General features: G+C 45.2%; 1 protein-coding gene across 1 annotated transcript in view; it reads right to left on the minus strand.

The window, feature by feature from the left end:
• Positions 1 to 16,408: 16,408 nt before the first annotated feature.
• IQCA1 (IQ motif containing with AAA domain 1) overlaps positions 16,409 to 22,751 on the minus strand; it is a 171,894-nt gene continuing 165,551 nt past the window's right edge. Inside the window, exon 19 of the mRNA XM_007184769.2 lies at positions 16,409 to 17,016. Within this exon, the coding sequence (XP_007184831.2) occupies positions 16,888 to 17,016 (129 nt within the window). The 3' untranslated portion in view covers positions 16,409 to 16,887. The remainder of the gene's footprint in view (positions 17,017 to 22,751) is intronic.

The following is a 22,751-nucleotide window of genomic DNA, read 5'->3' on the forward strand; positions in this document are numbered from 1 at the left end:
ACACATCATTTGGTCAATCATCACCACCATCCTCTCCAGAAACTGAAACTCTGTCCCCATTAAACACCAGCTTCCCAATCTCCTTCCCCCCAGCCCTTGGCAACCACCCTTACACTTGCTGCCTCTATGACTTTGACTCCTCTAGGGACCTCATAGAAGTGGGATCATACACAATTTGTCCTTTGGTGACTTGCTTGTTTCATTTAGCTTAATGTCTTCAAGGTTCATGCATGTTGTAGCCTGTGTCAGAATTCCCTTCCTTTTAAAAACTGAGTTCCACTGTATATATAGACCACATTTTGTTTATCCCTTCATCCATCAGTGGGCACTTGGGTTGCTTCCATCTCTGTGGCTACTGTGAATAATGCTGCTGTGAATACGGGTGCCCATGCAATGAGCCCGCCCTGTGCCTTGCTTTCACTGTGGACCCCCTACCCCTGCTCAGAGGGGCTGCAGGAGTTCCTGTTCCCAGCCCTGGGACTTCTCTCAAACAAAAGCAACTCTGATCTATTTACTTTCTGGAATGCCCAGGTATCTTCCAGAATGCTGCAACACAGAGCAGAGAAGAAATGATTGTGGTCTGCAATATTGGAAGCCAGGGGCTCCCTAATGTCCATTTTCCACCAAAATAGAATCTTAATACGTCGCTTACAGCACCATGTATTAGAATCAGCACTGGGTATTGATTCAGACCACCTAGTGGTCTGAATCCTAATGGAGACTCTAAGACCCGTTAGCCCAAGTATGAGCACGCCACCCCCCTTCAAATAAGAACAGACATTAACTTGTTGAAGAGCATTGTACAGAAATATTCTTCTGGAGCCTTCTGAAGTCTGGCAGAAACTATTGGGGCTTTGGCTTCTGTGTTTGGATGCTCTTCCCGACAATGATTGTTTAATAAATTCAGCTGATTTTTATGGCTGTTTCTGCAGGTCTTCCCATGAATGTTTGAGGATGCACATCCCCCCACTTTTTTTTGGTCAGAGATGCATGCTTCCTATTCCTCTAAAAGCAGCACTGAGTTTTTTAGTTAATCAAATTTAGTTAAAAGGAGGGAAAGTGGGCAAAAGACATGAAGAGATATTTCACCGAAGAGGAGATCCAGATGGCAAATAAGCACACACAAAAAAATGTTCGGCGTGAGTAGCCATCAGGGAAATGCAAGTTAAAAAAAAAATGACAGTGAGATATCTCTGCACACCTATCAGAATGGCTAAAATAAAAAATAGTGACAACACCAAATGCTGACCAGGATGCAGAGAAACTGGATGTCTCATCCATTGCTGCTGAGAATGTAACATGGTGCTGCCACTCTGGAAAACAGTTTGACAGTTTCTTATAAAACCAAACACGTGATTTTCATAGACCGAGAAATTTCACTCCTGGGAATTTATTCCAGAGAAATGAAAACTTGTGTTCACACAAAAACCTGTACACAAATATTCATAGCAGCTTTTTTGGATAATAAGCCTCAACTCAAAAAACCCAAATACAAATATTTTCTTACATTCTGTGGGTTGTCTTTTCAGTTCCCTATTTTTAAAAAGATATTTTAAATGCATTTGTGTGTCTACTTGGAAAGCCACAGAAAAGCAGCAAAATATAAAGTCATAACTTCTGAAAATTTAGATTCTTAGACCTGAGATTGAGCTGTGAACTAGTCAGATGACCAGTTTTAGGGACAAAGGAACTGAGGTTTGGGCAGATTGAGTTTTGCCAAAGGTCTGTACACACCCATTGGTGACACAACTGAGCTTGTACCGGGGTCTTCTTCCCTGTTGTGTGTTCTTTATTCTCACTTTATTTTTTCTTTCTTTTTTTTTTGTTTCTTTGGATAAAGCATAGATTGACTTTCATTTCTTACTAATTTAAGGAAGTTCCTTTTGCTGATAATACTTAGGGTTTTTCTATCAGTGGGAAGACTTTTGAAATGCTTTTCTATGTCTATTCCTTTATGCAAACAATGCTTTGCTTCCTGCCAGGCCTAAAATCAAAGGCTCCCAAAGTATTTTCCACTTGTGTTTTAGTGACTTCATTGAATTTTCACATAAGCACACATGACTTTGACCTGTGAGGACTAATTCCTGGAACTTTGTGTTAACACGCTTTGGTACATCTACATTTTAACAAAAACCATTGGTTTCTTACCTTTTGAAAATCAGAGAAATTTGTGGGCATTGTTGCCATGAGACAAATGGCCACATGAATGGATGACATTTAGGGGCCCCTGGGACAAAGTATACAACATGAGTCCTGCCTAATGGACTGCCCATCCTTGTCTGGCATGTTCAGTCTGGTGGCATCTGCAGGGGTGATGGATTTGCTCCCTGACGGCAGAAACTCAAAGGTGATGACTCCATGTGGTCCCTTGGCTGGCTCATTTCAAGTGTACCAAACATGGGTGCTCAGGCACCATTTTCTCTGACTTGCCTTCTTCCTGATTTCCAGTGTGTAAGTAGTGTCTAGAACAAAACTGCTGAAAATGTATGTACATTTGAGTCACCTGGGGATGTGATAAACTGCAGATTCTGATTCCTTAGGTCTGGGGTGGAGCCCAAGATGCTCTATTCCTACTGAAGTTTTCAGGCACCAGCTGCATCAGTATCATCCGAGAGCTTGTCAGAAATGCAGAATCTTGGACCCCAATCCTGACCCACGGATAAGGAACCTGCATGTTAACAAGCTCCTTGGGAGATCCAAGTGCACATCCAACATGAAGAGGGGCTGCTCAGGGATGCAGCAGTGAAGCCACTGCAGGAACCCTGAGCTGCTGGTGACAATCCACAGACAGCACCTGCACTGAGATTCTGCCAGAAGCCTGCCTGGTACCCAGGCAGGTTCTTTGAGATCAATCTGGATCTTTCATGCTTCTTCCTTTCAGGCCAACTTGATGACCCCCCATTGCTCCCTCCTTCTTCCCTTCCTCTCCCTGGTGGTCTTGCTAGTTAATAGGCATCTGTTTTGTACAGTGGACCTTCTCCCCATCTTACAAGCTGTATTCTCACTAAAATCCCAGGGGCTCAGGCACAGATGGGGTCTGGCAGGCAGGGTCTGAGGACACTTTATTGACCTGCAGATGCCCTAAGGCATCCTAGAGGCGGCCACGTGACAGCAGTATCCCTCCCCTTCGCGGAAGTCGGGGCCTGGGCTAGGGGGTAATGTGCAGGGAGAGAGGCCATTTGGCTCATAGAAACTTAGGCGAGTTTATTGACCTAATAATGCCAGCGGGACAGCTGGGTGAAACCACCGTGGTGTCCCCAACTTGTCTCCAAGAAACCAACTTTCAAGGAAGTTTTATTGGCCCCAATATACCATCTCCTCCGTTCTCCTGGTTTGGCTTCCTCTTATCACCAAGACAATCTCCATTCCACTGGGATTCACCAAGGCAACAGAGAGGAAGGCTTTGAAAAATGCATTCTGTTCAAAGGACCTTAGCTCTTCCCTCCGCCGTCAATGGAAGTCATTAGGATTTAACATTTCCAAATTATATACATCAGCTGAGATGTGTGTGTGTGTGCGTGTGTATGTGCATCTGGATATGGCAGCGATGGTGGTTTGTAGTCGTATTCTAATGTAATTGGCCAAGGCAAACAGAAAATAATGGGCAAACACAGATTTATTTAGCTTTGGGCACGGCTTGTCGAATCCGCAATTCTGATAAGGATAGAAGAAGGGGCAGATGCCAAGTTTTCTACTCTTTTGCATTTCATCCAAATCCATTTGACTATTAAGCCTGTCTGGTTAATATCACACTTCTTTGCAGCTTTAACTCACTACTATTACTCTGTGTGTCAATTATCAGAGAAGTGAAAACAAGTTACATCCCCTTCCTCACTGCATAACCCCTCCCATCCTGCACCCCATTTTCTCCACCATTACAACTCATACCCCTGTGACAAAGTGGGGGCATCTTTAAGGGGGATGGGGGAGTGAGCTTGCAGTGGAGTCTGCACTTGACCGTCAAAGCTGTTTGTCCTCCAAGGTGGGTCTTGTCCTCTCCCCACCTTGTGCATGCAGGGCTGCCCACTTGAAGCAGGACAGTCCCTTAGTGTGTTTGGACTCAAGGGGAGACATTTAGATGGATTCATCCATTCCTGGATTCTCTGTGCTAAAGATTTGATTCTTCTGTGTCTAGTGTGGGCATAGCCCCTATAGAGCACCCGTCTCAAGCATCTCCTCTGCATCCTGAGGTCACCAGTCATGAGAGCACGTGGGAGGGTACAGCACCGCCCAGGAGGTAGGAGGGGGTACAGGTAGAGGCTGGTTAGCGCAGGTCTCTGCCCCTGGAGCCAGCTGCCCTGTACAGCACGCTCCATTTCTTCTTGAGGGACTCCTGCTAAAATGCTCTTTTAGAGCATATTTTTAAGTGCAGTGTCAAGATGGTGACTTCCTATCCCTTGTAGTCTGAAGCTCCTCTCCCCATCACTTCATTTTTGAAAAAAATTTGTTTCATTTTTGAAAGAACACTTAACATGAGATCTACCTTTCTAAAGCACACAATATAGCCTTGTTGACTATAGTTACAATGCTGTGCACCACATCTCTACAGCTTATCCATGTTGCTTCACTGAAATTTATATCCATTGATTAGCAGCTCCCCATTTCCCCCTCCCCCACCCGTTGCCCTGTTTTGATGCAAATTCAGATGTTTGCCAGCAATCCCACTTAGCATCAGCAGCAGTGCCATCCTCTGCGACCATCACAAGCAGGGTTAAGGTGTGCACACAGCCCAGCTCCCGGCAGCAATCTTCTGGTGAACTGCTTTCCAGAGACGTCCATCCGCCAGTGAGTGCAGGGAATGGGAATCTGACTGAAGAACTTTTCCTGCTCTGCTCTCAAGGTATTTGGAGTTTATTTCAACCCTTTCCGGACAATGGCTTCCTTGCCCCTTGCCCCTTTGTGTCTGGTGTGGCAGGAGGCGCTGGATCTTTTCAACACACGTCAGCACAGGTGTCATGGCCCGCCTGCTTTCCCATTGGCAAGTGACCCCAGAGAGGGTGGAACCATGGCAGCGCTGGGGCCCCTCTGAAGGCATCTACAGATGCGAATGATTCAGGGACTCTCTCCAGTGAGGGCTGGCTCTCCCGACCTTGCTCACATCTGCCTTTGGCCAGTTTCTATGATGACAGAAATGGTTGACAGGAATCCTCTGCTGCGGGTGTCCATGACTCAGGCTGGGACCTCACCCCTGGAGGCCCCGGCCCTGTAGTCTATGATTTTCACTCCCCTCTACTTTCTACTTTTTGTGTAGATGAAACTTTGACCCAGCTGGGCCACTTTTGAGAATCTATCAAGCAGAAATAGATGAGGCACTGAACAAAGCTCTGTGTGAGATGACATTTGTTGTGGCATGACTGTTATGGCCCAGATGGTCAGCTGTGGTCAGCTGATGATAATACTGCTGAGATAAAGAATATGTCATTCAGCTGCAGGGGGGACGGCCGGCAGCAGTCTTCAGGATCCATCTTTTAAGGCAAAGTCGTGGTCTTCCCAGGCAGACCCTGGCCAGTGATAATGATCCAATAGAAGAAGTTAGTGACTGATGACCAGGTGAAACACACAAGGAGGACTCCGGAATCTTACTTGTACTGTTTCCTATCAGGCGAGGGCTTGGCTGGGACCACAGGGCCAGGCACAGTCAGCTGAGGCCCCAGCAACTCTGTGCTCCAAGTTTCCCCCGGCGGCCAGGATCCACCTCGAGCCCAAGTCCATGCAGCGCTAAGTCAGCTCACACTTGAGAACCACCTTCATCATGAGGTTGATAGATGCCTGTGCCTTGCACAAAATAGGACTAAAGGAATTGCCGGTTCACTAAGTGTCTCTTCTCACTCATGGTCACTCTTTCCTCCCTTTTCGACATGTACTTGTCCATCCCCCAAATGTTCCATGGTCCCAAGGAAGGGGCAACCCTGTGATGGACATTTCCTGTGAGCATATGCAGAATGGATGAGATGTCAGGGACAAGCAGAGGTGTGGAGACGCCCCCAAGCAGACAAAAAATGGGCATTCTTTAAATATTTGTACATATACTTACTGGAGATGGTAGAATAGCTTATATTCTATTCGTAAACAAAGATACTTATTCATAAGATGACTTGCCGCCATCTTTACATTTAGAATAAGAGTCCCAATGTGTCCTGGATGTAACAGAGCACGCTCCCAACCTGGAACTGACCAAGAGCGGTGCTTGCAAATCTCCACTTGAGGGCACTGTGGTCCCAGTGTTGTTCTGGTGTCCCTTTCAACTGGAACCCTGGGCAAGGGCCTGACTGGTCCAGCTCTTCATCAAACTCTCAATGTGCTCCTTGAGGAACAGGAGAAGTTTCCATTCTCGTCAAGGACAAAGGCCTTGAGTCAAGTGACTGGCTAGTCTGTGCTGGCTCTGCACAGAGAGCATTGGATGTCCTTGGCCATTGGAGAAGCAATGCCAGTCTCTGCAGGGGAAGTGAGTTCCCTGCTGCCATCCATGCATGGTTGACTGTCCCAGTTTGATTCCACATTGGTGGGAGAGAGGCTGGGTTCACCTTCCTCACAGAGCCGAGGATCTGGGGTGGAGTGCCCCTTGGTGCCCAGCCTTGGAAACCAAGCTCACGAAGTAACAGTAGAATCTGGTGTGGTCTGATTGTCATCTTAGTGTTAGCTGACCTATCATTCTTCCCCTTCCCAGGACCAGGAGAGAAGGCAGGAATGGGCTTCACCGAGGTCAAATGTAGCCCCAATCCAGATTTGGAGCATTTGGAGGATGGCGCAGGCCAGTCCGTAGGTGCAGACTGAGCCTAGACAGCCCTGCAGCTCTTACCTCACTGGACACAGCACCACCGTGCTCCAGGGACAAACACAAAACCTCTGGCATTCCAGATCTTATCAGCTCATTATCATAAGCATTATTTAATCCTGGCAACACAATAATCCCTTCCCTGTGTATGTATTATGCAAGATTCAAAGTCACTTGATGCCATGAGGAAAGTAAAAAGACTCTCTGCATAGGGCAGAAATAATTTGCAAGACCAACTTGGGGTAGAGGGTTCTCAAATGAACTCCAGTGGTCCGACAGCTTTCAGAGGGCCAGGCAGGCACCCCCTTTGAAGAGCTGCGTAACAAAAGGCCCTGGCTAGGGGCATTATAATTTGCTCCAACCAGTTCCAAAGGACTCCTATTTTCAATGATGTAAAGAGAAATACTAATGTCACAGGACGTGGGCATTGTGCTTGGTATAAGTACACACACAAAAGCTAAGCGAGGGTATTTTGGATGTCTTGTTGGGGAGGATGTAATTAAATTTACCTTCGAGAACACTTTGAAGTCTGTGGCTCACTGTTTTATATAAAGATAACGTTCCCCATCAGCTCATCTGTCAGTTGTAGAATTCTCGCAAATTGGGAAAGTTGCTGAGGCAGAATCAATGTTTCCGCTTGGAGTAAAATTATCTTTCAGGAGGCAGGATGTCATCCCTGCTCTGGCTGTTTGAGTCAAGCACGATGGTCGCCTGGGGGTGACATGCTGTGTTCAGTGAGCTGTGGGAGCCCCCAGGACTGGGTGTAAGTCTGGGCTCCGAGCATGGCAGCCCCGTGTGTGCCACGGGGAGACTGAGGTTTCTGGGTGGCATCAGCTTCTGTTCAGGCCCAGCCCCGCTAGGGTACCACCCAATGAGACCTCCCCACTGCTGAGCCCCATAAACATGGGAGCCTGGCCGGTGGGGAAAGCGCCACATCTCACTGGGTGGATGGCATTGGAAGTGGCCCGTGTGCACCACACCCAGTGCAGAAGCGCTGCAAGTGGGCTTCTTTTTTTAAAATTTTTATTTATTTATTTTTTATTGAAGTATAGTTGAGCTACAGTACCGTGTTAGTTTCAGGTGTACAGTACAGTGATTCAGTTATATACATATATATATATATAAAATTCAGTTATTATTATATATATATTCTTTTTCAGATTCTTTTCCCTTATAGGTTATTACAAAGTATCTAGTAGAATTCCCTGTGCTATACAGCAGGTCCTTGTTGTTTATCTATTTTATATATAGTTGTGTGTATATGTTAATCCCAAACTCTTAATTTATCCCTCTCCACCCCTTTCCCCTTTGGTAACCATCAGTTTATTTTCTATGTCTGAGGCTCTTTCTGTTTTGTAAATAAGTTCATCTGTGTCTTTTTTTTTTTTAAGTTTCCACATGTAAGCGATATCATATGATATTTGTCCTTCTCTGTCTGGCTTACTTCACTTAGTATGACAATCTCTAGGTCCATCCATGTTGCTGCAAGTGGCATTATTTCCTTCTTTTTATAACTGAGTAATATTCCATTGCATATAATACCACATCTTTATCCATTCATCTGTCGATGTACATCTATGCAAGTGGGCTTCTAAGGGGCTGACAACACCTCCCCTTCATATCCTGGACTGTACCTTTGCTCTACTTGTGTCATAACTCAATAAAAACACAAATGCGCATCCCCTCTTACGGATATTCACATTTTGATAAAAGAGTATTGGAAAGTTTTCTTTCAAAAGAACAACTCTCTAAAGGCAATTTCAGGTAGTCAGAGAGCAAGTATCAATGGGATTGTCCAGAAGGGAATATTCATTTATCTTTAGTGTTTTTGCTTGGAAGTAGCAAACGTTCTTGAATTCATACACTTGAGTCCACAATTTAAAAATTGGAGGTAACTTTTCATGTTTCCATTCGTGGTAGAGGCTGGGCATACAGCTTTCCTATATTCCTCCCCCTCTCCTGCTCTTGAGCGTGGCCGTGTGACTGCATAGTGACCAAGGATATAGACCTGATGTGTACACTGTTGCAGGCCTGGCCCCTAAAACCTTTCCACTGGTCCTCTCTGCTCTCCTCCACCCCGATAAACTCTCAGGGGCTTCGCACAATAGCAGCTTCTCGGCCTTTCGGAGTCCACTTAAAGGTGAGGGAGGACTTCTCCCTGGATTCATCTAGGCTCTCACTTTGCTCCTCTGGTGCTGTACGTTCTAGTGCAGCTTGGGGGAGGACGGAAGACAGACGGATGTCTACCATGTCAGGTGATGGTAAATAAAGCGTGGGTAATACAACATGAAGCAATACAGGAGGACAGAGGGGCAGGGTGGGCACTACTGTTGGAGATGGAGTTGACCCCAAAGCGGGGCCAGCAAGATGCTTGGCTGGTGCGAAGAGCTGGCCGGCGCCTGGAGGATGCAGAAGCAGCCGAACTCCCCACGGGGCCACCTGAGCGGTGCTGATGCAGCCTGAGGTCATCAGACACCAATGGTCAAAGATGAAAGTTGTCCCTGCTCTCCAAGATGAGGGCCACCTCTGACCAGACAGGGCTCCAGCCCTAAGGCTGTAGCTCTGGGACATAAAATAAGCCAGGATGCTCAGAGAATCACGTGCGGAGTGAGAGCACGCCAGCTCTGACCTCCAGCTGTTTACTTTCTTCATCAGCACGGGGTCTGCTTCTCTCAGCATAAAACCCTCGGCGCTATGCTCCATTTGCTGTGTGATGTTGAACATTCTGCTGCAGGTAGAGGACTTTGCCCTGTGGTATTTTGGGTGCTTTCTCAAGAATGTGGCTGGATCCCAATTGCTTAGGAGGCGGGGTGAACCTGGTCCTAGTCCTCTTATCACAAATGACCCTGATGACTGTCGTGGATTGAGGCTTACAAATCCCTCATCTCTGGAATGCTTCTGTCCTAAGGGCAGTAGGAACTCAGAGCTAGAAGGATCCTTGTGGGGTTCACCCCAGGTCTTTTATAGACGAGGAAACGAACATGGCTCCCTGGGGGCCCCCAGGATGGGCCCCACATCACCCTGCGTTCAGCTTCCCTCCCACTCCTCCGAGTTGAGTGTGTGGTCTGGTGGTGTCAGGGAGCAGCTCTTTGTGACTCTGGGAAGACTGTTAACCTTTCTGATCCCCACCTGGAAAGTAAGGAGTCTGGTTTCGGTTTGCCGTGGATGCACTCGCGGCCTCTCCTGGGCTGCCCTCCTGCCCTTCCTGCTCCATGTGCAGCTGGGAGCCGTGGGGGTCCATGTCAGCCTTTCCTGCTGCAGCTGGGGTCTCCGCGACTCCCTCCCTCGAGGCGCAGGAAGCGGATGTTTTCACGAAGCACTCGCTCAGTGTAGACAGTAAACACACAGCTCCAAGCCCAGTAGCACCTGTGGGGACATCTCCCCAATTTGCTACTCCCCAGTGCCCACTCCTCCCCTGGGGGGAGGCCTGAGGCTCAGGGATGCGAGGGTCACGGGCATCTGCCATCAGCCCTGCTGAGGATATGGGGGCTGCGGGAGGGGGCTGTGCATATAGCATGTGTGTACATGTGTGTATGTACGTGAACACATGCATGTGTGTAGTGTGTGTATAGCATGTGTGTACGTGCGTGTATGCATGTGAACACGTGCAGGTGTATAGCATGTGTGTACATGCATGTATGCATGTGAACATGTGCATGCATGTAGTGTGTATAGCATGTGTGTACATGCATGCATGCATGTGAACATGTGCATTGTGTAGTGTGTATAGCACGTGTGTATGTGCATGTATGCATGTGAACATGTGCATGTGTGGGGTGTGTATAGCATGTGTGTACATGCGTGTATGCATGTGAACGTGTGCATGTGTGTAGTGTGTATAGTATGTGTATGCATGTGAACAGGTGCATGTGTGTACATGTGTGTATGCATGTGAACGTGTGTATGTGTGTGGGTATGTGCATAGCATGTATGTACATGTGTGTATGCATGTGGACGTGTGCATGTGTATGTGTTTATAAGTGTGGGGTGTGTATATATGCGTGTATCTGTGCATGTGTGTTTATATGTCTGTTGGTGTGTTTGTGTGTGTGAGCATGTGTGTTTGTGGGGCATGTGTGTTTCTGTGTGCAGTGTGAATATGTGTGTGTCTGTGTGGCTGGACTGGCCCGAGGTCACTCAGCTCATTTGTGTATTTGGACTCAGCCCAGCTCAGCCTACGGTGCTTTCCAAGAAGCCACGACCCTCCTCCCAGACACTGGCTGACCTCCCTCCAGACAGGCAGGGAAAGGTCTGAGGATGGGTCAGAGTGAGGCTACCCAAGGGCTCTAGAGATGGAGCAGGGGTATCCCAGAGGGGTGACGGAGGTCTACCAGACCCCCAAACTGGCCCTCAACAAGGGAAACAGAGCCAAGTGAAATGGTTGGGGATGGAGGGTGAGGGGGGACCCTGCAGACAGCCTCCTGGCTTCTCACAGGACCGTGCACCCTGGCCCTGGGGATGCAGGAGCGTCCCCCCTCCCCTCCCCCACCCCACCTTCATCGCAGTGCTGTGTTGTCATCTCCCCTGTAGCGCAAGCTCTGCGGTCATGGAACAGCAAGCGGTGCTCACGGAGACCTCACTTGGTGCCAGCCGCTGTGCTGGGTGCACGGGTCATAGCTGGGGTCACTGTTCACAGCAGCCCCGCAGGGTGGAGACCAACTGCCTGCCTGGTGAGAATGTGGAGGGTGCAGGGCCAGGAAGGGCGAGAGCTGGGGAGCCTGGGCTTGGGTCAGTCAAGGCCTTTGCTCTAAGCCACCAGAATTGACTGCAGAGACCAAATTGCTAAGACGCTTAATCCCTAGGCCAAAACGAAGAGCGAGGCACTGTGTCTTTCTGCCGTGTGGAGGAGCCGGGTGAGCTGGGCTGAAGAGAGAGTCATTCCACTACAGTCCAGTGCGCGGGGTAGGGGAGTGTGGGGTAGAGGCCAAAACTCCTGCAGGCCGACTCCTGGGCTCCCGTTTGCCTCCCAAAGCCCCATATGAAAAGTGCACTGCGGAATGTCTATGAGGCAATAAACCCGTACTGAGTACATCCCATGTGCCGGGGGCCCGAAATACACCATCTTAGGTAGTTATATAGGCACTAAGTGTGGCCGTTTTGAAGAGGAAAGGAATCAGACCTGCCAGGTACTCGTGGAGTCTCAGCTTCTCCATCTGGAAAACGCTCCTGCAGGGATGAAGCCAGGCGGCCGGAAGCCGGATCCCTTAGACGAGGTCCTAGGTCGGGTGCCCGGTGCCCACACCCCTTGTGCAGATCTGGTCACACACATTCATCGCACAACCATTTCATTGATGACCCTTCCCCCACTAGACTGCAAAGCAGCTCCCCTGGGCATCTCGGTGTCTGGCACGTAGAAGGCGCTCAATAAAAGACTTGGAGAGTGAACCCCACATCACCGCGATGCTGCAGCCGTGTCTTCTAGTGACCCGGGATGGTTAAGGGGACCACGCGTTGGCGAATGAGTGATTCTAATGGTGGGGATCTCAGGTGCTTGGAGACACATATTTTGGGTCAAGCTCCCTCTGATTTTCCAAACCTCACTGTTGAGGTAGCTGCCAGCTTGGCTCCAAGCCCATTGGTCTTTCATGGCTCCTTTGCTTTCATTAGCATCACCCATGCCTCCCTTAAATTAAAATCTTCAGACCTGCGAGGACATCAGAAGCCACTTCTCTCAGTTGTTTGGGTCCCACAATGTCTTTAGTGGCTGAAAATAGTGTCACTCTTTGAAATAGCCCTGTGACACCGACCACCATTACTGTCTTCGTATCACACGTGGATGGAGGATTAGGAAGAGCCTCAAAAGCAGCTTCTTCAGCGTTAGGGGTCTTAAACTTGCTAGTTCTGGACGGAGGTGTTTGTTTAAGGCCAGATGGTCTCAAGAACATCTTCGAAGGAACGCCGTGTTAGCCCGCAGTGGTTCTGGACCCTGGAACCTGCTGGTTCCTCAGGGCAGGCAGAGGGCAGAGCCACCGAAAGCTTTAATTCCACTTTAATCAGATTGCATTCCATAGATGCTCCCTTAATGAGGGTTAATGACATTAATTACTGTCCCCTTCATTTCAGAACACACTCCAGAGGAGCTAATTGTCACATAATGACCCTGGAACAGCTCCGGCCCCAGCAGAACTCCCAGGAAGGGTCTGTTTCCCTTTCTTTCCCCCAGTCCCTCTGCCCTTCCACCCCACACACTCTCTCATTTGCTTTCCCCCCGTCAGGGCTGTCATGTCTCTGTCTCTGCGTCAGATAAGAATGGGTGTTGTAGCACACGGCGGCATCGCTCTCCCAGGGGGACCTGGATTTTAAACGTGGATTGCTGACAGGCTCACAGTTTGATGAGCTGCCCGGTGGATGATGACGTCATGAGCATCCCCCGTAGGATGGGTGGGTGAGCGCCTGGTACCCTGGCAAGAGTGACCCGAATTAAAAACGCACGGCTAGGGGCTTCCCTGGCGGCGCAGTGGATAAGACTCTGGGCTCCCAATGCAGGGGGCTCAGGTTCCATCCCTGGTCAGGGAACTAGATCACACATGCATGCTGCAACTAAGAGTTCACATGCCACAACTAAGGAGCCCATGAGCAGCAACTAAGGAGTCCGGCTGCCACAACTAAGACCCAGCGCAACCAAATAAATAAATAAATAAATATTTAAAAAAATAAATAAAGGGACTTGTCCCAACAGGATAAAAATCTTAAAAAACTGAAAAAATAAATTACTGAGCCTGCGCGTCTGGAGCCTGTGCTCCGCAACAAGAGAGGCCGCGATAGTGAGAGGCCCGCGCACTGCGATGAGGAGTGGCCCCCGCTTGCCACAACTAGAGAAAGCCCTCGCACAGAAACGAAGACCCAACACAGCCGTAAATAAATAATTAGTTAAAAAAAAAACTGAAAAAATAAAAGTGCATGGCCAATCTGACCCAATAACTTCTTCTATTTTTATTGAAGTATAGTTGATTTACAATGTTGTGTTCATTTTTGCTGTACAGCAAAGTGATTTATCACAGGATATTGAGTATAGTTCCCTATGCTATATAGTAGGACCTTGTTGTCTATCCATCCTATATATAATAGTTTGCATCTGCTAACCCCAGCCTCACACCCCATCCCTCTCCCTCCCCTCTCCCCCTTGGCAACCACAAGTCTGTTCTCTATGTCTGTGAGTCTGTTTCATAGATAAGTTCATTTGTGTCATATTTTAGACTCCACATGTAAGTAATAACATGTGATATTTGTCTTTCTGACTTACTTCACTTAGTATAATAATCTGTAGTTAATAATCCATGTTGCTGTAAATGGCATTATTTCATCCTTCTTAATGGCTGCGTAGCATTCCATTGCCATAACTTCTTATTTAGGGATTTATCCTACACATCTTTCTCCTGTACATGTCCACACAGAAGAATGTACAAAGGTTTTCATTGTAGCACTGATGGAATACTAAAGGGTGGACACAATCTAAATGTCTGACCAAGAGTGGACTGGTCAGATGAATTATGCTATACCCACCAAGTGGGTGTTATGTAGCTAATATAAAATGAGGCCAATCTGTGTGTGCTGATATGAAACAATACCCAAGGTATATTATTAAGTGAAAAGAGCAAGGGGGTGGAACAATATATATGCTATGTTACCATTTGTATAAAAAAAGTGAAATATATTTTTGTGAGTATATGTGCAGAAATCTACCCATCCCCTGGCACACACACAGAGCAGGAGGCCATGGTACAAATACCGTAAAGTGCTGGGCTATAGCTTGTCAGGCTCTTGTGCAGTTTGCAGTGACCTACAAGGGGGCCCACTCTGTGCAGAGCTGAGGGCACCTGTGAGCTGGGCAAAGCCGGCTGGGGTGGGAGGACATAGTGGTTCTTGGTAACCAGGTGGGGCTGGCTGATGGGAGCCACGTGGAACAGAGTGAAAACCTAGCACTGGAAAGGGCAGGGAGTCAGAGTTTGGGAGAAAACAGAGGGGCCAGTGGAGATCACGTCTCAGTGTGAACGTGCCATGAGAGAGTGAGCCCATAGGGACGATATTTAGACCATCTTTACCAATTTTTAAGACTCAAAGTTACTCCAAAGCTGCACTGTTCAATATGCTAGGCACTCTAGCCACATGTGGCCATTTAAATTTTTTTATTTTTTAATTTTCTATTGAAGTATACTTGATTTACAATGTTGTGTTAGTTTCAGGTGAACAGTAAAGTGATTCAGATATATATATATATATATATATATTCTTTTTCATATTCTTTTCCATTATGGGTTATTACAAGATATTGAATACAGTTAGTTCCCTGTGCTACACAGTAGGTCCTTGCTGTTTATCTGTTTTATATATAGTAGTGTGTATCTGTTAATCCCAAACTCCTAACATCCTCCCACCTCCCCCTTTGGTAACCATAAGTTTGTTTTCTATGTTTGTGGGTCTGTTTCATGTTTTATGAATTAATTAGTAATTGTTTAGTAAGCTTTACCTACACAGGTTTGTATGAGTTCTGAAAAGTGTGCTTATCACAGTCAGACCAAGTTAAAAGGTGTTGTCCACCACTAACATTTTCATACGCTTATTCCTTTACAATCATGATTTTCATTGCTTTACAATCCAGATCCTACTATTTTGCAATGAACACCAAACCCTAGAGCCTTGGAGCTCTCAGCTTGGGTCAAAACCAAGAGTCTGCTCCCATGACATGTGAAAGAAAGGGTCTCCGTGGACCACCCTGGAGAGACGAACATTTCACTGCTCTCTGAGCTTAGGATGGGGAGTCCGCCCACCTCTCAGGCCACTTTGAGCCTTGGCCAGACACAGTCTGGGGTGGGTAAGGGGGAGGGCAGACAGACAGTCTGCAGAAATTGGGGTTCCTTTGGTATGAGAAGGCAAATCTACGGCGGGGCACTGGGAAAGTGGAGCTTGTTCAAGAGGACAGACTCTGAGGGATGGTTTTCCAGTTTGTACAGAGCACATGCAGAGCACGGGGGCCTGGGGCTGTCTCTTTCTGTCCTAATTTGTGCTCATGTCCTGTACAGACACAGGCTGAGGGGTATGTGCTGATGGCCAGAAGACAGCTGGGAACCACGGGTAGTTTTGGGCATTAAAGATCTAACCCACTGAAAATCCCAGGAAAGCCTGGAGATCTAGCTTGGTCTACAGAGTAGGAGATTGTAGAACTTTCTGTGGTGTAACCAAAAACTGCCCAATAGTTCATTTGAATTAAATTCCAATAAATTTATCCCACCTCAATTTGTCTCCTTCCTTTGATTGTGTTCTCACCACAATTTAGAAGGGGGTTACTTACAATATGCCACCAAGTAACCTTTCATATTCTTACAAAATTGAAATTTATCTTTTGACCCTCACCTTTCTATTCTTTAATCTTTCTCTTTCTTAGTATTTCTTACTTCTTTATTTAGAGTTTCTCTTCTCCTATTTTCACCCCCTTTTTGGGTCGTAGTTTTCATCTAGCCATTGGCCTGCCAGCGCTCCAGTGCTTCTCAAGAGCAGGAACCCAGGAATTAAGAGGCAATGACTTAGTCCCAATGTTCCAAATATTAGCTGTGGGACCCTGGGCCTTAGTTTCCCCATCTTCAAAGTCAGAAGATTGAAAGCGTTCATTTAAAAGATCCTTTTTAGCTCCAGAAACCAAATTACTGAGTCAGTCCAAGAAAAAGTTTTTACTCCATTATATAGAATATATGAATAGAGCAAAGAATTAATTTATTAAAATATGTGCGAGATAATATACAGATTATTAATAAAAAGCTAGTAGTACCGATGACTGACTGAATTTACTAGTTGCCAGATTAGAGTATTTTCTAACTATCAAAATTTAAATTTAGCAACTAGTACCGATGAGATGACGTGTCCAACTGGGATAGATTGTGGAGTGTGTGAAGAGTGAGTTTTGCTTATATACAAACTTCATATAGATTAAGAAATAATCACAAGCTCTAGAAACACTTGTTATGCACAACTAACTTGGTGGTCAGCCTACAAAGATCTACTGAGAGAGGGCAGGGCTGGTGGACGTAGGGCATCAGTGTGGGTCTTCAGACAGGCAATGGTCAATCTCCTACCTGGAGAGTCGGGCCCACCTCCATCCCTGGCTCCTCAGAGAGGCATTACTTTTTCTTTTTCTCCTTTTTCCCTTTCTTCTCCTTCTCTTTTCCTTTGTCCTTTTCATTTTCTTTGTTATCTCCTTTTAATGCCAAGGCTCGCTTTTTACCCATAGGGGTCTTGGCGTACCAGTCCTGAAATCGAACAGACGTTCAGGAAAATATCAAAATGATGTGAATTCACTAGTATGCCCTTAAAAATAAAGAAAAGCTCACTGAACGGAAGGGGGCAAGCAGCCATTAAATGTTGGGCATTTAATGTATGTTCAATACAAATTCTTTCTACGTGGGTTTACCAACTTCTATTTCTATACAATTTGAAACTTCTATCTCAAGGAGTTAACAGTTAAGGAGGATCACTGGCCAGATCTAACCAACGACCCTTCCCAACTAAGTCACTTGACTTCCTGGGAATCTTGCTCTATCCCGAAGGTGTAGGTTTTCTTGGTAATGTGAATGGCTCCCCATGGTTCAGACAAGGCCACCAGCAGCTGGACTGAGGAATACTGTTAAAAACATGGCAGAAATACTGGAGCCAAAATACCCCAAAGCACTTAATGATTGCAATTGGCCCTGTGATGACATTTTTCTCAACTTTCACATTTATTTGAAATCTGAGAAACACTTTGGTTTACAAGCTCTGTGGTTATAATATTTCATTAAATGACTATGCTACAAGTTATTTATCAATTCTCCCATTAACGGACAGATAGGTCATTTCCAATATTTTGTTATTATGAACGGTGTTGAAATTCACAATTTTTATATCTCCTTATACACAAATGAGAAAACTTCTCTGGGGCATATACACAGAAATAGAATTCTTGGATTGTAGGTCATGAGCATCTTCAATTTTATTTGATATTTCCAAACTGCACTCTGAAATGTGTGAGTAGGACACTATCTCAGTCTTTGTGTGTCTTAAAGTGTCTTTATTTTTTCTGATCTCTTGGATGTTAGTTTAGCTGGATATAAATTTTAGGTAGTTATTTTTCTTTTTTTTTTTTTTTTTTTAAATTTAAATTATTTATTTATTTATTTATGGCTGTGTTGGTCTTCATTTCTGTGTGAGGGCTTTCTCTAGTTGTGGCAAGTGGGGGCCACTTTTCATCGCGGTGCGCGGGCCTCTCACTATGGCGGCCTCTCTTGTTGCGGAGCACAGGCTCCAGACGCGCAGGCTCAGTAATTGTGGCTCACGGGCCCAGCTGCTCCGTGGCATGTGGGATCTTCCCAGACCAGGGCTCGAACCCGTGTCCCCTGCATTAGCAGGCAGATTCTCAACCACTGCGCCACCAGGGAAGCCCTAGGTAGTTATTTTTCTTCAGCACTTTGCAGATATACTCTCACTTTCTTCTGGTGTCTATTTTTGCCAAGGAGACGTCTGATCTCCCAATTGCTTCTTTGCAGGTAATCTGGTATCTTAAGACTGGCTTGTTGCCTTGTTCTTAGGTTCACAATAATGCATGTAGGTGTAGATTTGTTTCATGTGTTCTGCTGGTCATGTGGAGTTTGTTTTTAACCTAAGAAGTCACGTCTTTAATTAAGGAAAATTCTCAGCAAGTATTTCTTCAAATAATTGTTTCTCTGACATTTCTTCTCTTCTTCTAGAACTGCTATTAGTTGGGTGTCAGTGTCTTCAAAGGTTCTTACTTGCAGTTTATAGGTTTTATGGTTTTATTTTTCTATGTTGCCTTCTGGGGGGAGCTCCCCAGGACCATCCTCCAGTCTGATAATTTGCTCTTTGACCATGTCTAGTCTAGTGTTCACACCTCTTTTATTTTTTGGCTTTTTATGTTTGTTACCTTATTTTTCATTTCAAAGCTTTCTTTTTGTGATTTTTTTCTTAATTATCTGTTTTTATTCCATTTCTGCCTGTCTTTGTTTCAAAACTTTGTGTGCATCTCTAATGGAAGTTATGCCTTCATTTATTTTCTTGAACATCTTAATCATATTAATCTAAATGTTTTTGTTTAAACTATTGTCTTTTAATCATTTTTGTTTGAAGACTGTATGTAACACTAGATTTCCTAAAATGTTTTGGAATTTTGATTTTCAGATTTGTTTTGGTCTCTCTCTCATTATACCTACCTCCCTAGCAGTACTGCACTTGCTTCCACGTGGTTCTCTAAACCCACATCCAGAACCAGGACTTATAGGGTGTTTAGAAGCTCATGCTCCTTGGTGATATTGGGATATCAAAGATCCAGTCATAGAAGCAGCAGATTTGTCATTTTATCTTCTACAACTCCTAATCTTTTTTTGTTTTCTATCATTTATTTCTCTCTATGCTACATGCCAGGCATCTGGTTGTCCCTGTGTTTGAGATTTATCTTTGTTTCTGGCACTTGGGGATTTTCTCATTCTCCTTTTAGCATTGACTCACCTTTCAATGTAAGGTGAGGTGGCCAAGTACTTAAGGTGATGGACTCCTAATTTATTGAGGCACAGTATGGAATATGGTCAACAAAATTGGCTTTGGAGTGAGATTTGAATTTTAGCTCTACTCCTTTTAAGCTGTGTGACCTGGAACAAGTCATTTTGCCTCTTGTGGTTTTTCTTTGTTTGTTTGTTTTGTTTTGGCTGCTGCAGCAAATTACCACATGGCTTAAAAAAACATTTATTATCTTATAGTTCTGTAGATCAGAAGTCCAAAATGGGTCTCATGGGGCTAAAATCAAGGTGTCTGCAGGCTGTGTTCCTTTCTGGAGCTCCAGGGCAGAATCTGTCCCCTTGTCTTTTGTAGCTTCCAGTGGCCACCGGCTTTCCTGGCTTGTGGCCCCATCTCTACCTTCGAGCTAGCAGTGTTGTGCTACCTGGAGTCTCAATGATTCCTCATGCTATCTCTCTGGTTTCTCTTCTCGTGCCCTCTTCTAACTTTTATGATTACACTGGACTCACAGGGATAATTCAGGGTAATCTGTCTTAAGGTCAGCTGATTAGCAAACTTATTCCATCTGAAACCTTAATTCCCCTTTGCCATGTAACCTAACATAGGCCCAGGTTCCAGGGACTCGGATGTAGGCCTCTTTGGGGAGCCAATATTCTGCCTACTACACCTCACTATAACTCAGTTTCCCCATCTGCAAAATAGGGTAAATGGTGTGGTCTAACTGAGTCTAACTGGGTGTCTGGCACATAAGTAGTCGTAAGTATTAGCTAACACTATTATAACTATTACATCATTATCATTCAATATTTTCTCCATCATGTCCATTGTGCAGGTACATGTGTTTGGAGAATCTGCAAGACCCTAGTCTGACACGTTGTCAGAAGCACAGCTGGGTGAAATTCCTCAGGGTGAAAATGATAGACCTGATTACCAGCAACTACAGCCATGGAATCACATTATTCGGCAGAGTGACAGTTTCATTCCATCTATCCATCTGCTCAACCCATTTGCCACTAAACAAGTTAACTGAACATCTAGGTGGGACAAGGCGCTGTGCCAAGTCCTGGAGATACAACAGGAAGCAGAAATGGAGGTGGGGTCAGCAGAAACGCTACAAGCCAGAAGGGAGTGGCAGGACATATTTAAAGTGATGAAAGGGAAAAACCTACAACCAAGATTACGCTACCCAGCAAGGATCTCAGTCAGATTCTATGGAGAAATTAAAACCTTTACAGACAAGGAAAAGCTAAGAGAATTCAGCACCACAAAATTCAGCTTTACAACAAATGCTAAAGGAACTTCTCTTGGCAGGAAACACAAGAGAGAAGAAGACCTACAATAACAAACCCAAAACAATTAAGAAAATGGTAGTCAAAAAGAGTCATGTACCAAAATGTTCATTGCAGCTCTATTTACAATAGCCAGGACATGGAAGCAACCTAAATGTCCATCGACAGATGAATGGATAAAGAAGATGTGACACATATATACAATGGAATATTACTCAGCCATAAAAAGAAACAAAATTGAGTTATTTGTAGTGAGGTGGATGGACCTAGAGTCTGTCATACAGAGTGAAGTAAGTCAGAAAGAGAAAAACAAATACTGTATGCTAACAAATATATATGGAACCTAAAAAAAAAAAAAAGGTTCTGAAGAACCTAGGGGCAGGACAGGAATAAAAACGCAGACGTAGAGAATGGACTTGAGGACACGGGGACAGGGGAGGGTAAGCTGGGACGAAGTGAGAGAGTGGCATGGACATATATACACTACCAAATGTAAAACAGATAGCTAGTGGGAAATAGCCACATAGCACAGGGAGATCAGCTCGGTACTTTGTGACCACTTAGAGGGGTGGGATAGGGAGGGTGGGAGGGAGATGCAAGAGGGAGGGGATATGGGGATATATGTATATGTATAGCTGATTCACTTTGCTATAAAGTGGAAACTAACATACCGTTATAAAGCAATTATACTCCAATAAAGATGTTAAAAAAAAAAAAGAAATGGATGGGGGGGATGGGGTTAGTGGTGATGGTGGTAAAATGATTTCGTTTCCCTGAAAAATGAAAAAAGTGATCAAATGTGCCAAGAGTGGATGTGAGAAGCATATGCTTTCTCATCCCAGGTTACAAAATGGTAGCATTTCCTTGTTTTGATTAGTGTGATCGGTTCCAGTAATTGGACCTCAAGCACCTGTAACAGATAGAAAAACTTCTAGAGATCATTTCAGAAAGTTAAAAACCCAGCTAAGAGAAAGCATAGATTTTAACACCTAAGCTTAGTTCCTCAAAATAAGGAGAAAAATTATTTTAGAAAGGAGAAATAACCTAGGGATTTCTGAAGAGGATATATCGCTTGAAGAGGATGAATATTTGCAATTAATACTAACAAGGTTTAAATAGTTAACAAGTATACTGATTCAGACACTTGGCAAAATCTCCAGCCTGGAGTTGGAAATATTTCTTTTGAGTTTTTCTAGAGCAGGGGTCAGGAAACTATGGCTGATGGGCCAAATCTGGTCTGCAAATAAAGTTTTTGCAAATAAAGTTTTATTGGAACTCAGTCATACTTAGTCATTTATGTTCTCTGTCTGGATGCTTTTGCGCCATGATGCAGAGTTTAATAGTTGTGACAGAGACTGCATAGCTCTCAAAGCCTAAAATATTTGTTATCTGGCCCTTTTTGGAAAAAGTTTGTCAACCCTTGTGCAGATCATTATTTTGGGGATCAGTATTGAGACTATTTTCAACCATCATTGAAGCATCAGCAGCAAAGCAGAAGGGAAACAGTTTCTAGAGTTGGTGGAAAAGTGACACGTCGTAGAGGGAATTTTCCTAATCCCAAGCAGGCTTTCAGAGACAAGAGGCTTGAACGGGAATTCCAGCTCTCTTTCCGGTGACTGCATGGCCAAGATGGTGGTGGATATAATTGCATGGATACAGTTTTCCTCCCTTTTGTTTCCAGTTGGCCAAGAAAACTACCTTTAGGTTCCGAAAGAGAACACAGCTGTACTCATTCTTATTAAAAGGATTTGGAGGGGTTGCCTGCTGGCCTGGGCCTTGGGGCCGAAGGCTCTAAAACGGATTGTGCCTGGAAAAGACACATCACCCTTGGCTAGTTCTTTTCCTCCCATATCGAGGGATATGGAAGAGTCAATTCTCAAAGTTTCTTCCAGATCTAAAAAGTTCTGTGAACATATCAGAGTGTGCTCAAAAATACGAAAACTAAATGTTGGCGAATTTTCTTGTGATTTCCTATAGCAAGTGTACTGGAAGATGAAGTGTACCAGCGCAAATATGGGGCAAAAGCAGCATTGGCTGGAAGTACACTGTTTAGGGAATGTTTTTTTCTATGTAAAACTTGTTCCATTATGTGATTATGAAGTAAAAACCAGTGAGAACCAAGAGAGGTGTGTGTGTGTGTGTGTGTGTGTGTGTGTGTATGTGTATGTGTGCAAATCCAATGGTTTTGAAGC

This window comes from Balaenoptera acutorostrata, chromosome 8, assembly GCF_949987535.1.
Source record: "Balaenoptera acutorostrata chromosome 8, mBalAcu1.1, whole genome shotgun sequence".
NCBI lineage: Eukaryota > Metazoa > Chordata > Mammalia > Artiodactyla > Balaenopteridae > Balaenoptera > Balaenoptera acutorostrata.